Genomic DNA, 13,118 nt, shown 5'->3' on the forward strand with positions numbered 1-13,118 from the left:
CCTAAAACATCCAGACCCTGTTCGCAGCTTTATGTGGCATCTATAACTGCTGATCTCAGAAATTCTTCAACACCCTTACATAGTTCAGTACAAGTGAATAGCATGATTAGAAAGTTCACTTGGGTAGATCCAAGGCCAACTTGATTTTAGTGCTTGGTGGGCTTTGTGAGGACACATTGTGTGGTCTCGTTTTGTTGTTTTTGCTTTCATTGTAGCTTTCTTACTATCTTGAGTTCTTGGATTATAAACACTACTGACGTGTCTTTTTAAGTGTGAATCCTTCTTATTCCAAAGTGTGTCCCCAAGAACTGGCCAGCAGGTAGCATCCCCTGGGGCACAGTCCCCGCTTGCCCTCCCTCGTCCACCCGCTCCGCGGCAGAGGGCGCCGGCTGCCGTCGGGGGTGTGTTTATGTCCGCTGGGCTTTGCCCTGGGCTTCTTGGCCCTGTGCCCTCCTGCTGCTGGACATGCTGTTCAGTGTTTACCTGTATGTGCTCTCAGTTCTTCCTTTACTGCTCAAAAGTCAGCCGTGTCCGACGCCATAAAATGTTTGAGGGGGAGACAGTACAGGCTGTGATTGCTCACTGAGAAGTGCTGTCTATATGCTTTGGCTTATTATTATGGCCCCTGACTGTTCTGTAAATGAAGAAGCAGGACCTTAACATCAAAAAAAAAAAAAAAAAAAAAAAAAAAGTAAATTCTTTCTGTAAAGATAAAAATAAAAGTTGCCTATAACTTTACCTCATTTGGTATATACTTTGTGTATTTTTCCGCATATGTCATTATATTATTTACAAAAGCTTTTAAAATTACTGTATGATATTTCATTGTATATATGGTAACTTTGATTGCCTTCCTTTTTTTTTTTTTTTTTTTTTTAAGTTTTCTGAAAGACTTATAAGAAATCTATTATAGGAAATACTATCAACTGTTCAGTTATTGGGGCCAATGACCTGCTAAGCACTTTACAGCATTATCTGCTCCTTGCTAATTTACTGAGTCCCAGCATAGTAGAAATATCTTGATGTGTATTAAATTACAATTGATAACTTAATACTTCAGTTTGAAAACTCATCCTGTGAAAGTTTGGATTTTTTGGTCATCTTTTATGTTACAGTCATTGACTGAGCTAATCTATTCGGTTGGTAGGCTATATAATTTTTCTTTTAGAGAAATGGTTCACTTAAATTTGGGATGATTCATGTCCTTCTTTCGTGTTGAGATAAAAACTATGGTCATTTACCTCAGAAATATGCCCAGGTATACCAGATTTTTAAATACAGTGTTAAGAGGCTTATGGATAACTAAAACAATTGTTGGCCTTAACGTAATTTTCTAAGAGCCATAGTTCTTAACAATCTGTTTGAAACACGTCCACATCCTCATTAGGCTACTTTTAAATGAATCCTAGAATAAGATTATTGCCATTTAGAGACATCTGATTAGTCTTAATATTTTCATTCTAGGGAAAAGTCAAGTTTGTGTCTGAGAATTATACAACTAACTATACTAGCCCATCTTCTGGCTATGATTGCCACGTGGCTGCAAATACTAACAAGGTTTCTCACAAGACGAGTCATTTTCGCGCATTTGAACTGAGTCAGGTATAGTCACCGGGGAATAAATCGTTCCCAGGATACATTTCTGAATCTAATGTGTTAAATGGCAGGACTGGGTGGAGTTGAGATGAACTTGGTGCCTATGGAGTTCCATAGTGCTACCCTGATAATCCTTATTTCTCTTCTTTCAGTATTACCTCTATGAACTTTCAGGCAGCACTGTTATTGAGCGGCCCAGGCAGATCTGTCCTTATGTTATTGTAGCTTTTCAGTACAGGGAACCTAAAAAGATGGCAGCATCAGCTCATGAAAGCATGTAAGTAATTGTGCACATACTTTGTTTTACTGGATCTGTTTCGTTTGCTCTTATAAAAATACCTTTTCTTTTTCCCTAGATTTGAACTCAGTGAAAATGGTAAGAAATTATTTAATTAGTTCTTTTGGGTTTTTTTCAGTAAATGTTTTGTTCATAAGTAATCAGTTTCTTTTTTTACTCATTTCTTAAAGCTCTTACCTCTTTGTGGCAAGGCAAATTAATTATTCAAGGCTGTCTGCTGTGTGATGTCAGTCTTTGGTCCTCTTACGGTACAGCTGTTCCAGCCCAACTGTAAGTATTGAGTTTGTGTCCTTTACTAATGTTTGTCTCTTTCTTTTTTTAATTCTCATTTTGAGGTCTTGTTTGTTGGTACTGGTGTGAAATGAAGCAGTTGTACTTGGTGTCAGATTAGAGTACGTTTGGGTAGATGTACGGAGCACAGGCAACCTAAATTCAGATCTAAATTCCAACCTTGGCTTTGAAATAGTTTTATAATCTTTGACAGGCCACTTTTGAGATTTTAATATCTTTATCCATTCATAGGAATATGACTTCACAGGCTAAACTGAATTGATACTAGATGTTTGACTTTCCCCAAGAAAGAGATTGGATTTGTCTAGATAGCAGGTACAGCAGATTATAGGCACTTATGCTATTGTTGAGTCTTTATTAAGAATTACAGTATCTGATTTTCTGATTATCCCATGGTTTTCCTAGACTCCTATTAAGTGGAGTAGCTATTACATGTAGTTACATTACAAGGAATTATTTTTGTCTGGGGCACTGTGAAGGGCATCTTATGAAATCTTTTTATTTAATCTGTTCTTAGTTAACCCCCAAAACTATTGAAAGATAGACATATTTTATTGAAATATGAAGTGAAAACAGGTGTGCTGTCAGAATTTTCTTTCTATTGACCTGTTTTAAGAAGAGGGAGGAGTGAGGGGAGTATTAGAACCCAGAGAGTACAGTAAGAATTCTGGAAATAAATGGGAGAGACGGGAAGGTTCTTTGTCACTATGGAATGCAGTTAACCTATGTAGAGAGAAGTGGTCAGAACAATGACCTAAATGGTCCAAGTTAACGTCACCAACAGTGGAATAAGTATCACGTGCTTCCTGATGGGATGCAAGGAGAATGACATAGTGCCACTTGTGTGGTTTTCCTGCTGTCCTAATCAGCAGGAAACATCAGACATACCCAGATTGAGGGGCATTCTGCAAAATACATGGTCTGTGTTCTTGAAAAAAATACCAAACCCATTAAAGATAAAGAAAGACCAAGAGACTCGCCAGATTGAAGGTGATTAAAGAGACATAACTAAATGGATTGTGTCATTCTGGATTGGATCCTGGACCGGGGGAAAAAAAAATGTTTTGTTACAAAGCCCCACAGTGAGACATTTGGCAAACTTTGAATAAGGTATGTGGGCTAAATAATGGTACTATATCATTGTTAATTTCTTGATTTTATTAATTGTTTTGTGGTTGCATAAGGAAATGTCCTTTTTTAAGGACACACACACTCAGAAGTATTTAGGGACAAGGGGGGCATTTATAAGTCCAGAAGTATTTGAAAATGAGTTTTAAAGAAGGAAACAGTCGGGGAAAATGGTGCAAAAGTCTGGATGAGGTTCATTCTGTGGCACAGTGTGGTGAACCAGTCCACTATTGTCCGAAGTCGCCAATTCTCACATAGTATAACGTTTAGAAAATTCTCATCCCAGGATGCATAATTCTTCCATTCATGTGGATGTTTGGCTTCATCTCAGAAACACACGCATTCAGAAAATGTGAATGTATTTGCCAACGTGGTCTGTGGGGTTCTGTATTTAAAAATCTGCAGTATTTATATATGTGCATATTATCTGACTGGGATTTTATCAATTTAAGGACTTTCTTGTTTTGATATTTTTGCTTGCATTTATATTAGAAAATCAAAAATTATGAAGATGTAGTTTAAGTGTTTATTAGATCGCATGATGTTGTTTTGTTTTTTAGACCACATGAACTAGATTTTAAGTATGTAATGACAATCTCATCTTTGAAAAAAAGACTACCAGAAGCTGCCTTTCGAAAACAGAATTACTTGGAGCAAAAAGGTCTGTTCACATGGAATGATACATTGCACGTCCTGGGCTTTATTCCACTGATTTTTATCTATCATGCACACACGCATACACACACTGTTGAGTTTTGGCCCTAAGTGATTCGCAAAAGGGCCTTTCATGAAAGTTGTAGGGTTGCTATGTGATTGAGTTCCTTGGAAGCCAACTAGAAACTGTGAAAGGTAGTTTATCTAAGGTGGCAAAGACTAGATTTACTATGGAACACTGAGGGCGTTAAGCAGAAAGATGCTTACAAATAGTTGGAACCACATGACAATGCCTTTCAAGGAGAACAGAGGTTTTGCGGTGGTGGTTTTTACTTATTTATGTACTTCTAACTGAAGAAAAACAGCAGAAAACACAAGAAGGAAATTTCCTGGTCATTTAGATTGATTCATGGAACATTGATGTTTATATTATTTGTATAGTATTTTTTTTGGTCTTGTCAAATACTGTAGTAGAGTCAATGTTAATGAAAGCGTTGTTTCCAAATGCTTTATACAGTAACTTCTTATTAAGGAGTTTTGTAACAAAGACCATTGAATGATGAATGTTTTTTTAAGAGTATTCCTAGCTCTTCTTTCATCTTTTCAACATCTAAAATGGATAAATTGGTTACTAAAAGGCATAATGGCATTTTAAAAAATTGTCCTGTTTTTCTGATTTTTCTCCACAGTCTGTTGCCAAGATATGTGCTTCAGGATGTATGAGGTGGAACTGTCAAACAAACAAGGGGAAAAAATAGATAAGCTAATAGAATACATTAAAAATAAGCAACTGGTAAGGCTCATCAGTTTAAAATTTAATTACTATTTTTGCCTTGCATTAAGAAATCGATAGCTAATTATTAGTTGGCTGTGCCTAGAGTGAATCATTTAGTTTGCTGAAAGGATTTTCATCACTTAATATTTATCGACTAACATCTTCATCCCTTTTTGTGCCTCGGTGAACTCTCGTGTCTTGTTAGTCTGTTTATACTCCTGATTTTAAAAATAATAGAACAGTTTTTCCCAAATCCTTTTTTGTTGTTGTTTTTGTTTTATGACAGAAGAATTGAGTAGATCCCTAGGGTGTCTGAATTAATCAAAGGACCATTTGTGAGATACTTCTTTACAAGTGATGTGTGTTGATCTATAGCTATATGAGGGAAAAAAAATCAAAAGCTAGTGCCTCTACTGTTTCCATATTGTAGAAAGTAAGACACTAATGAGAAGCATAGAACAATCTGAAGACTTCTCTCCGTTTTATTTTATTTTATTAAAAAAATTTTTGTAAACATTTATTTATTATTGAAAGACAGAGAGAGACAGAACATGAGCATGGGAGAGGTAGAGAGAGGGGGAGACACAAAATCCGAAGCAGGCTCCAGGCTTTCAGCTGTCACCACAGAGCCCTACATGGGGCTCGAACTTATAAACCACGAGATCATGACCTGAGCTGAAGTTGGACGCTTAACCAACTGAGCCACCCAGGCGCCCTAAAGGCTTCTCTCCATTTTAGAGATCACAACCAACAAACACCACAGAAATATGAACACTTATTAGAGAGTACTATGAAAAACTATATGCCAACAAACTGGACAGTCTGGAAGAAATGGACAAATACCTAGACACTCCCACACTACCAAAACTCAAACAGGAAGAAATAGAAAATTTGAACAGATCTATAACCGGCAAAGAAATTGAAGCAGTTATCAAAAATCTCCCAACAAGTAAGAGTCCTAGGCCAGATAGCATCCCAGGGGAATTCTACCAGACATTTAAAGCAGAGTTTAATACCTATTCTTCTGAAACTATTCCAAAAAATAGAAATGGAAGGAAAGCTTCCAGACTCATTCTATAAAGTCAGCATTACCTTGATTCCCAAACCAGACAAAGACCCCACTAAAGAGGAGAATTACAGGCCAATATCACTAATGAACATGGATGCAGAAATTCTCAACAAGATACTAGCAAATTGAATTCAACAGTATATTAAAAGAATTATTCACCATGATCAAATGGGATTTATTCCTGGGCTGCAGGGCTGGTTCATTATTCACAAATCAATTAACGTGATACATCACATTAATAGAAGAAAGGAAAAGAACCATATGCTGCTGTCACGAGATGCAGAAAAAGCATTTGACAAAATACAGCATCCTTTCTTAATAAAAACTCTCAAGATTTTTCTCAAGAAAAGTTGGGATAGAAGGAACATACCTGAACATCATAAAAGCCATATATGAAAGGCCCACAGCTAATATCATCCTCAATGGGGAAAAAATGAGAGAGAGCTTTCCTCCTGAGATCAGGAACACAACAGGGATGTCCACTCCCACCACTGTTGTGCAACAGTGTTGGAAGTCCTAGCCTCAGCAATCAGGCAACAAAATGAAATAAAATACATCCAAATTGGCAAAGAAGTCGTCAAACTTTCACTCTTTGCTGATGACATTATACTCTACATGGAAAACCCAAAAGATTCCACCAAAAAACTGCTAGAGCTGATACAGGAATTCAACAAAGTCACAGGATATAAAATCAATGTACAGAAATCAGTCGCATTTCTATACACCAATAATGAGGGCAACAGAAAGATATCAGGGAATTGATCCCATCTATAGTTGCATCAAAAACCATAAAATATCTCAGAATAAACCTAACCAAAGAGGTAAAAGATCTATACACTGAAAACTTTAGGAAGCTTTTGAAGGAAATTGAAGATGACACAAAGAAATGGAAAAACATTCCGTGCTCATGGATGGAAGAACAAATATTGTTAAAATGTTGATGCTACCCAAAGCAGTGTACACATTCAATGCAATCCCAATCAAAATAGCACCAGCATTCTTCACAGAACAGAACAAACAAACCTCTAATTTGTATGGAACCACAGAGACCATGAATAGCCAAAGTAATATTGGGGAAAAAAAAAAAGCCAAAGCTGGAAGCATCACGATCCTGACTTCAAGCTGTATTACAAAGCCATAATCAAGACAGTATGGTATTGGCACAAAAACAGATATATAGATCAATGGAATAGAATAGAGAACCCAGAAATGGACCCACAAACATATGGCCAGCTAATGTTCAACAAAGCAGGAAAGAGTATCCAATGGAAACATGTCTCTTTAGCAAATGGTGCTGGGAGAACTAAACAGCAACATGCAGAAGAATGAAACTGGACCACTTTTTTACACTGTACACAAAAATAAATTCAAAATGGATGAAAGACCTAAATATAAGACAAGAAACCATCAAAATCCTAAGGAGAAAACAGGCAACAACCGCTTTGAACTTGGCCACAGCAACTTCTTACTTGACATGTCTCCGAAGGCAAGGGAAGTAAAAGCAAAAATGAATTATTGGGATTTCATCAAGATAAAAAAAAGACGCTTCTGCACAGCGAAGGAAACAGCAAAACTAAAAGGCAACCGATAGAATGGGAGAAAGATATTTGCAAATGACATATCAGATAAAGGGTTAGTATCCAAAATCTATAAAGAACTTATCACACGTTAAAAAAAAAAAAACTTATCAAACTCAACATCCGAAAAACCAATAATCCAGTGAAGAAATGGGCAGAAGACATGAAAAGCCACTTTTCCAAAGAAGACCTCCAGATGGCAAACTGACACGTGAGAAGATGCTCAGCATCACTCATCATCAGGGAAACACAAATCAAAACCACACTGAGATACCACCTTATCAGTCAGAATGGCTAAAATTAACAACTCTGGAAACTCTGATGTTGGCGAGGATGTGGAGAAAGGGGCACCCTCTTGCACTGCTGGTGGGAATGCAAACTGGTGCAGCCGCTCTGGAAGAAAGTATGGAGGTTCCTCAAAAAACTAAATACGAAATTACCCTGTGACTCTGCAGTTGCACTCCTCGGAACTTATCCAAAGGATACGAGTGATGATTCGAAGGGTCACATGCCCCCCGATGTTTAAAGCAGTGCTGTCAACAATAGTCAAATTATGGAAAGAGCCCAGATGTCCACCCACTGATGAATGGGTTACGAAGATGTGGTATATATGTATACAGTGGAATAGTAGTGATGAGAAAGAATGAAATCTTGCCATTTACAACAACATGGGTGGAACTGGAGGGTATTATGCTAAGCAAAATAAGTCAACCAGAGAGACAGATACCACATGATTTCACTCGTATGTGGAGTTTGAGAAATTTAACAGATGGTCGCAGGGGAAGGATAGGAGAAATAAGATGAAAACAGAGGGGGAGGCAAACCATAAGAGACTCAAATACAGAAAACAAACTGAGGGTTGATGGGTTGTGGGGGTGCCCATTGGTGACGGCCATTCAGGAGGGCCCTTGTTGGGATGAGCACTGGCTGTCCTGTGCAAGTGATGAATCACTGGATTCTGTTCCTGAAGCCAGGACTACACTGTGTGTTAAGTAACTTGAGAATTAAAAAAAAAAAAAAAAAAAAGACTTCTCTCCCTTTTTGTTAACCAGGGTTCCTCAGTGTGAGGAAGGAGGATGCCGACTGTGTTAGTATAGTAAGTCCTAAACATCCCAAAGGCGCTGGTGTTAAAGGTAAGACAGTGAGCAAACACTGAGCCCGTTAGCGGCCTGCTGGACTATCCCCGTAGTAGACAGCAAGGGATCGAGAAGTTAAAATAGGACACGTGTAGGAGCTGTGAACGTAAGGGGTCTTCGGGCCGGTCAGTTAAGATACTTTGAGGTACCTGTAACGGAAAGCCAAACTGGCTTAAGCAGTAAAAGGGTTTAACAGGCCTACTCTTCAGTTCCAGCTGAGGGGCGGGTTCAAGTACCGTTTGCCCAGGACTCTCCGTTTCACCTCGCCCTCCCCTGCACAGCAGTTTTGTCCCGAGGCTGCCACGCGGCGCTCCCTGCTTCCTTTGCGCGTCCAGGGAGGGAAGCCTCCTCCTAACCTTCACTTCGGTTTCCGCAGGCCAGTCGGTCGTCTGCACACCCCGCGCAGACCGAAAGGGCACGGAGTGCCCTGGCTAGCTCAGGCCGTCCCGAGCCCGCCTTCCAGAACTGGGTCCGGGTCAGTCCCGCCCAGGGTCCGGCAGTGCTCCTCAGCCCGGCAGGACCGGCTGCGGCACCGGATGCCGAGTGGGTGGACGCAGACTGTCCGCTGTGGCGCGGGGGCTGTGTTGTCTCGAAGTAGCGTGACCCAGTTTACATTTGGAAATTGAGAGGAAGAGAGGCCACAGAGCTTTTGAGAGAATGCATTAGCGAAGCAACTGCTTGTGAGCGTGAGTGGTGTCAGAAGTGCCGGAGACTCGGTGCCCGAGCCACACGTCACATGAGGTCCTTCCTCCTCCGTGTCCGTGTCTTTTCTCTTCTGAAGTTTTTATTTTAATTCCAGCAGTTAGCATACAGCGTGATGTTGGTTGCAGGTGTACAACATAGGGATTCAACACTTGCGTACATCACCCAGTGCTCGTCACGAGCGCCTCCTTCATCCCCCATCACCTCGTCCCCCCGTCTCCCCACCCTCCCCTCGGGTAAGCAGCAGCGCGTTCTGTGTAGTTAAGAGTGTCTCTTGGTTTGTCTCTCTTTCCCTTTGCTTGTTTTGTTTCTTAAATTCCACGTGAGTGAAATCACACGGTCTGTGTCTTTCTCTGACTGACTTATTTCATTTAGCATCTAGCTCCCGTGCTTTTTTTTCTTGCCTTATTGTGTCATGAATATTTTTTACGTGTCAGTCTCCCCACCTAGACATTGAGTTCCTTGAGGGTAGTTATCATATCTTAAGTATGTTTGACGCCTTAGTGCCCATGCCTGGCGTATAGAGGACAAGCAATGAGTGTCCCTTGAATAAAGCGTATGTGGGCTTCTACCTACAACACTGAATTTCAAGAACAGTACAGACCAGGGTCTCTTTTTAAAAGGGTGTTGGGGGTTACTCAGTCAGTTAAATGTCCAACTCTTGATTTCAACTCAGGTCATGATCTCATGGTTTGTGAGATGGAGCCCCACGTGCTGACATCACGGAGCCTGCTTGGGAATCTCTGTCCCTCCCTGTCTCTCCGGCCCTCCCCTGCTCATGCACATGCTCTCTCTCTCTCTCAAAATAAACATTTAAAAAAAAATAAAAGGGTGTTAAGGACTTGTATGGCTGTATTTTTCTGTATGTAAATGGAAGAGTCTAGTAGATATGGAAAAAATTCTGTGATTTCTTCCCACAAAGGTTAAAATAAGGAACTTCAGCCCTTTCAGTACATAATTTGAGAAAATAATAAGGTATATATTTCTGTTGCATTTGCCCATTTCTTGGAAGATAGAAATTCCTGGTTTTCAGTAGATGGAGAGGTTTTACTTCTCATCTATGTTGCAAAACTAAAATGCAGAATGATGTAAAGGCTGTTGTTGCTTTCACTTTTTACAGCAGTAGAAAATGAAACAAGATTGATACACGTTTGCCACTTACTAGATACGAAAGCTGTAGGTTTATATAACTACTGGTATATTTATCCCATAATTCTTTCTCGAGTCCCTACTGTGTGCCAGAAGCACAAATACAAAGTAGTCCCTGCCATCAAAGAATTTGTAAGACTGGAGGCGACGAAAACAGAAACTATCAAATGCACAAGGGCTGTCATGGAAGCGTGTGCAGCGATTGTTCCTGTGATGAACTCACTGTCAGAACTTATTTCTTTTGTGATAATTAGTGGTCTTGTTTTCATATTTGAATTGTTACCGGTTTATAAGTTTACCATATTTGTACGCTTATGAGCTGTCAGTCTTTGAAGTAGGATGTTTTATCACTTCTATAAAATGGTATATTCTGTTTAGGTTTAGTGAAAAAACATTTACTGCATACAGTAAACATTGGATTTTACCTTTGTTATAGGTATATAAGCTTTTGAAATGGAGACTAATGGAAGAGAAAAGGTGTTATCTTTATGATTCAGAATGATGGCTTTTAGATAACTTCCCTCACTGTCTAGGGTCAGAATTCCCAGAGTTACTGTCAACATTGAAATTTCAAGTTTTTTCCCTCCCTCGAGCTCAAGATGCCACTAAAGATGGTGGTAAAGAGAAACGAGAGGAAGAATTTATCTTCATCTGCGTCTCTCGTCACAGGACCGGATTATGTTCTTTTCTCTTATTTTCTGTCCCTTAGGATGCCGTGGAAAGAATTGTTTTATTGGATGGTATCTTCTGGTCTTTCAAGTTCCAGGATCATGTGATATTTTGGGGGTAAACATGAGCTTAGGATGTTAATCACAGGTCGGAGTCACCTCGAATTTGTAGTGGCTGAATAGTTTAGTTTACACCTGGCTACTGAGGCAGCAGGATCAGCTGTGAAGCATCTCAGTGAAAAACTGAAATGTTTTTTCTAATTGATTTTTTATAATAGGTGAACACTGTCCTGAAACTAACCTCGATGTTCTGGTTACTATAAATGGCCCTAACAGGGCCAAGATTACTTGGGCACGAAGGAACTCGTGGTTTCTAGTACCTGGGACAAAATTCTCCTGATTCTCACAAATGTTAACGTTTCAAGAATTGTTTTTAATATATACTTTTCATGAACTCAAAATTCACTGCAGAGTGTGGTAGAGGGAGAAGGAGAAAGGAACTGAATCTTTTTTCACCTTTTTTTTTTTTTTTTTTTAAATGTTTAAGGCGATCGTCAAATGCTTAGAAGATCGGGGGTTTTTCATTTTACTTACCTCATCAGCCTTAATGTCAGAAACAAGTAAGGACAGCTTTTTTAAAAAACTACTTTTCAGTGTGTTTACTTTTGTTTTATAAGATCAGCAGCCTTAACTTTTCTTACGATTTTCATCCTGTGCAGATTTTGCAGATGAGCAGGTGTGCCTCCACGGGTTACACTTATTCCCTTCGTCCCCTCCAGCAGGTAAGGGCACAGTGACTTCCGTTCGCAGCGTCTGTGTGGCGTTGGTCTGTCCTCACGTTAACCCTTCAGCTGCACTAGACCCTGGTAACTGCTTGCTCCTCTTAAATAACACTTCTTCCAGCTCCCCGGGTGATCCCGCTATCCGCTTAGCACACTTCTTTCCTCTGAGCTTCACGTGCACATAGTCACCTGCCTATTGACAGTTCCACTGAGACGTCTCAGGTGTCCCTCAAATTCAGCATGCCCCAGCCGCGCTCCTGTGTCAGCACACAGCACTAGCTGGGAGACACTGTCCCCGTCGTGTCGTCTGCCTGGTAAACAGGACTCAGGGCCTTCACAGACGTGGCTTTCTCTGTGAGGACTGCTTATTTCCTTCCCCTTTGTCAGGTGAAGTTGACCCCTATAAGGACCAAGAGTTGGCTTGTGGGGGCAAAAAAATTAATATTTACGGTATGTAAATAGACATACAGTGTATTCGCAGTATTAAAATTTCAGAGGACGATTAGGAAACAAAATCTAAAGAGGCTCTTGGGTGGGAGAGAGGAGGAATAAAATCAGGAGAAGCCCCGCCTGAGCCTGTCACTCAGGTCTGTCCGGTGTCCGCTTAATGGCCCGTTACTGATTCTTGTCACCACTGTCCCCTCAGTGAGGACTTCTGGCTTAGGAGCGGTACCATTTCAGTATTTCTTCACATAATTGTTTAATGCCTGCCTTTCTTTATTTTTTTTTATTTATTTTTTAATTTACATCCAAGTTAGTTGGCATGTAGTACAACAGTGATTTCAGGAGTAGATTCCTTAATGCCTCTTACCCATGTAGCCCATCCCCCCTCGCATACCCCCTCCAGCAACCCTGTTTGTTCTCTATCTATATTTTAAGAGTCTCTTCTGTTTTGTCCCCCTCCCTGCTTTCGTATTATTTTTGCTTCCCTTCCCTTATGTTCACCTGTTTTATATCTTCAATTCCTCATATGAGTGAAGTCATATGATATTTGTCTTTCTCTAATTTCACTTAGCATAATACCCTCTGGTTCCTTCCACGTAGTTGTAAATGGCAAGATTTCATTCTTTTTGATTGCCAAGTAATACTCCATTGTATGTATGTACCACATCATCTTTTTTTTTTTTTTTTTTTTTTTTTTTTCAACGTTTTTTATTTATTTTTGGGACAGAGAGAGACAGAGCATGAACGGGGGAGAGGCAGAGAGAGAGGGAGATGCAGAACCGGAAACAGGCCCCAGGCTCCGAGCCATCAGCCCAGAGCCTGACGCGGGGCTCGAACTCACGGACCGCG

General features: G+C 40.0%; 1 protein-coding gene across 1 annotated transcript in view; it reads left to right on the plus strand.

Moving 5' to 3' along the window:
- TASOR2 (transcription activation suppressor family member 2) overlaps nucleotides 1-13,118 on the plus strand; it is a 69,330-nt gene that overhangs the window by 22,656 nt on the left and 33,556 nt on the right. The window contains exons 7-14 of the mRNA XM_042990949.1: nucleotides 1,465-1,602; nucleotides 1,749-1,873; nucleotides 1,953-1,972; nucleotides 2,065-2,164; nucleotides 3,874-3,974; nucleotides 4,657-4,760; nucleotides 11,591-11,663; nucleotides 11,763-11,825. Of these exons, the coding sequence (XP_042846883.1) occupies nucleotides 1,465-1,602; nucleotides 1,749-1,873; nucleotides 1,953-1,972; nucleotides 2,065-2,164; nucleotides 3,874-3,974; nucleotides 4,657-4,760; nucleotides 11,591-11,663; nucleotides 11,763-11,825 (724 nt within the window). The remainder of the gene's footprint in view (nucleotides 1-1,464; nucleotides 1,603-1,748; nucleotides 1,874-1,952; nucleotides 1,973-2,064; nucleotides 2,165-3,873; nucleotides 3,975-4,656; nucleotides 4,761-11,590; nucleotides 11,664-11,762; nucleotides 11,826-13,118) is intronic.

The sequence above is a fragment of the Panthera tigris genome, chromosome B4 (genome assembly GCF_018350195.1).
Source record: "Panthera tigris isolate Pti1 chromosome B4, P.tigris_Pti1_mat1.1, whole genome shotgun sequence".
Lineage (NCBI taxonomy): Eukaryota > Metazoa > Chordata > Mammalia > Carnivora > Felidae > Panthera > Panthera tigris.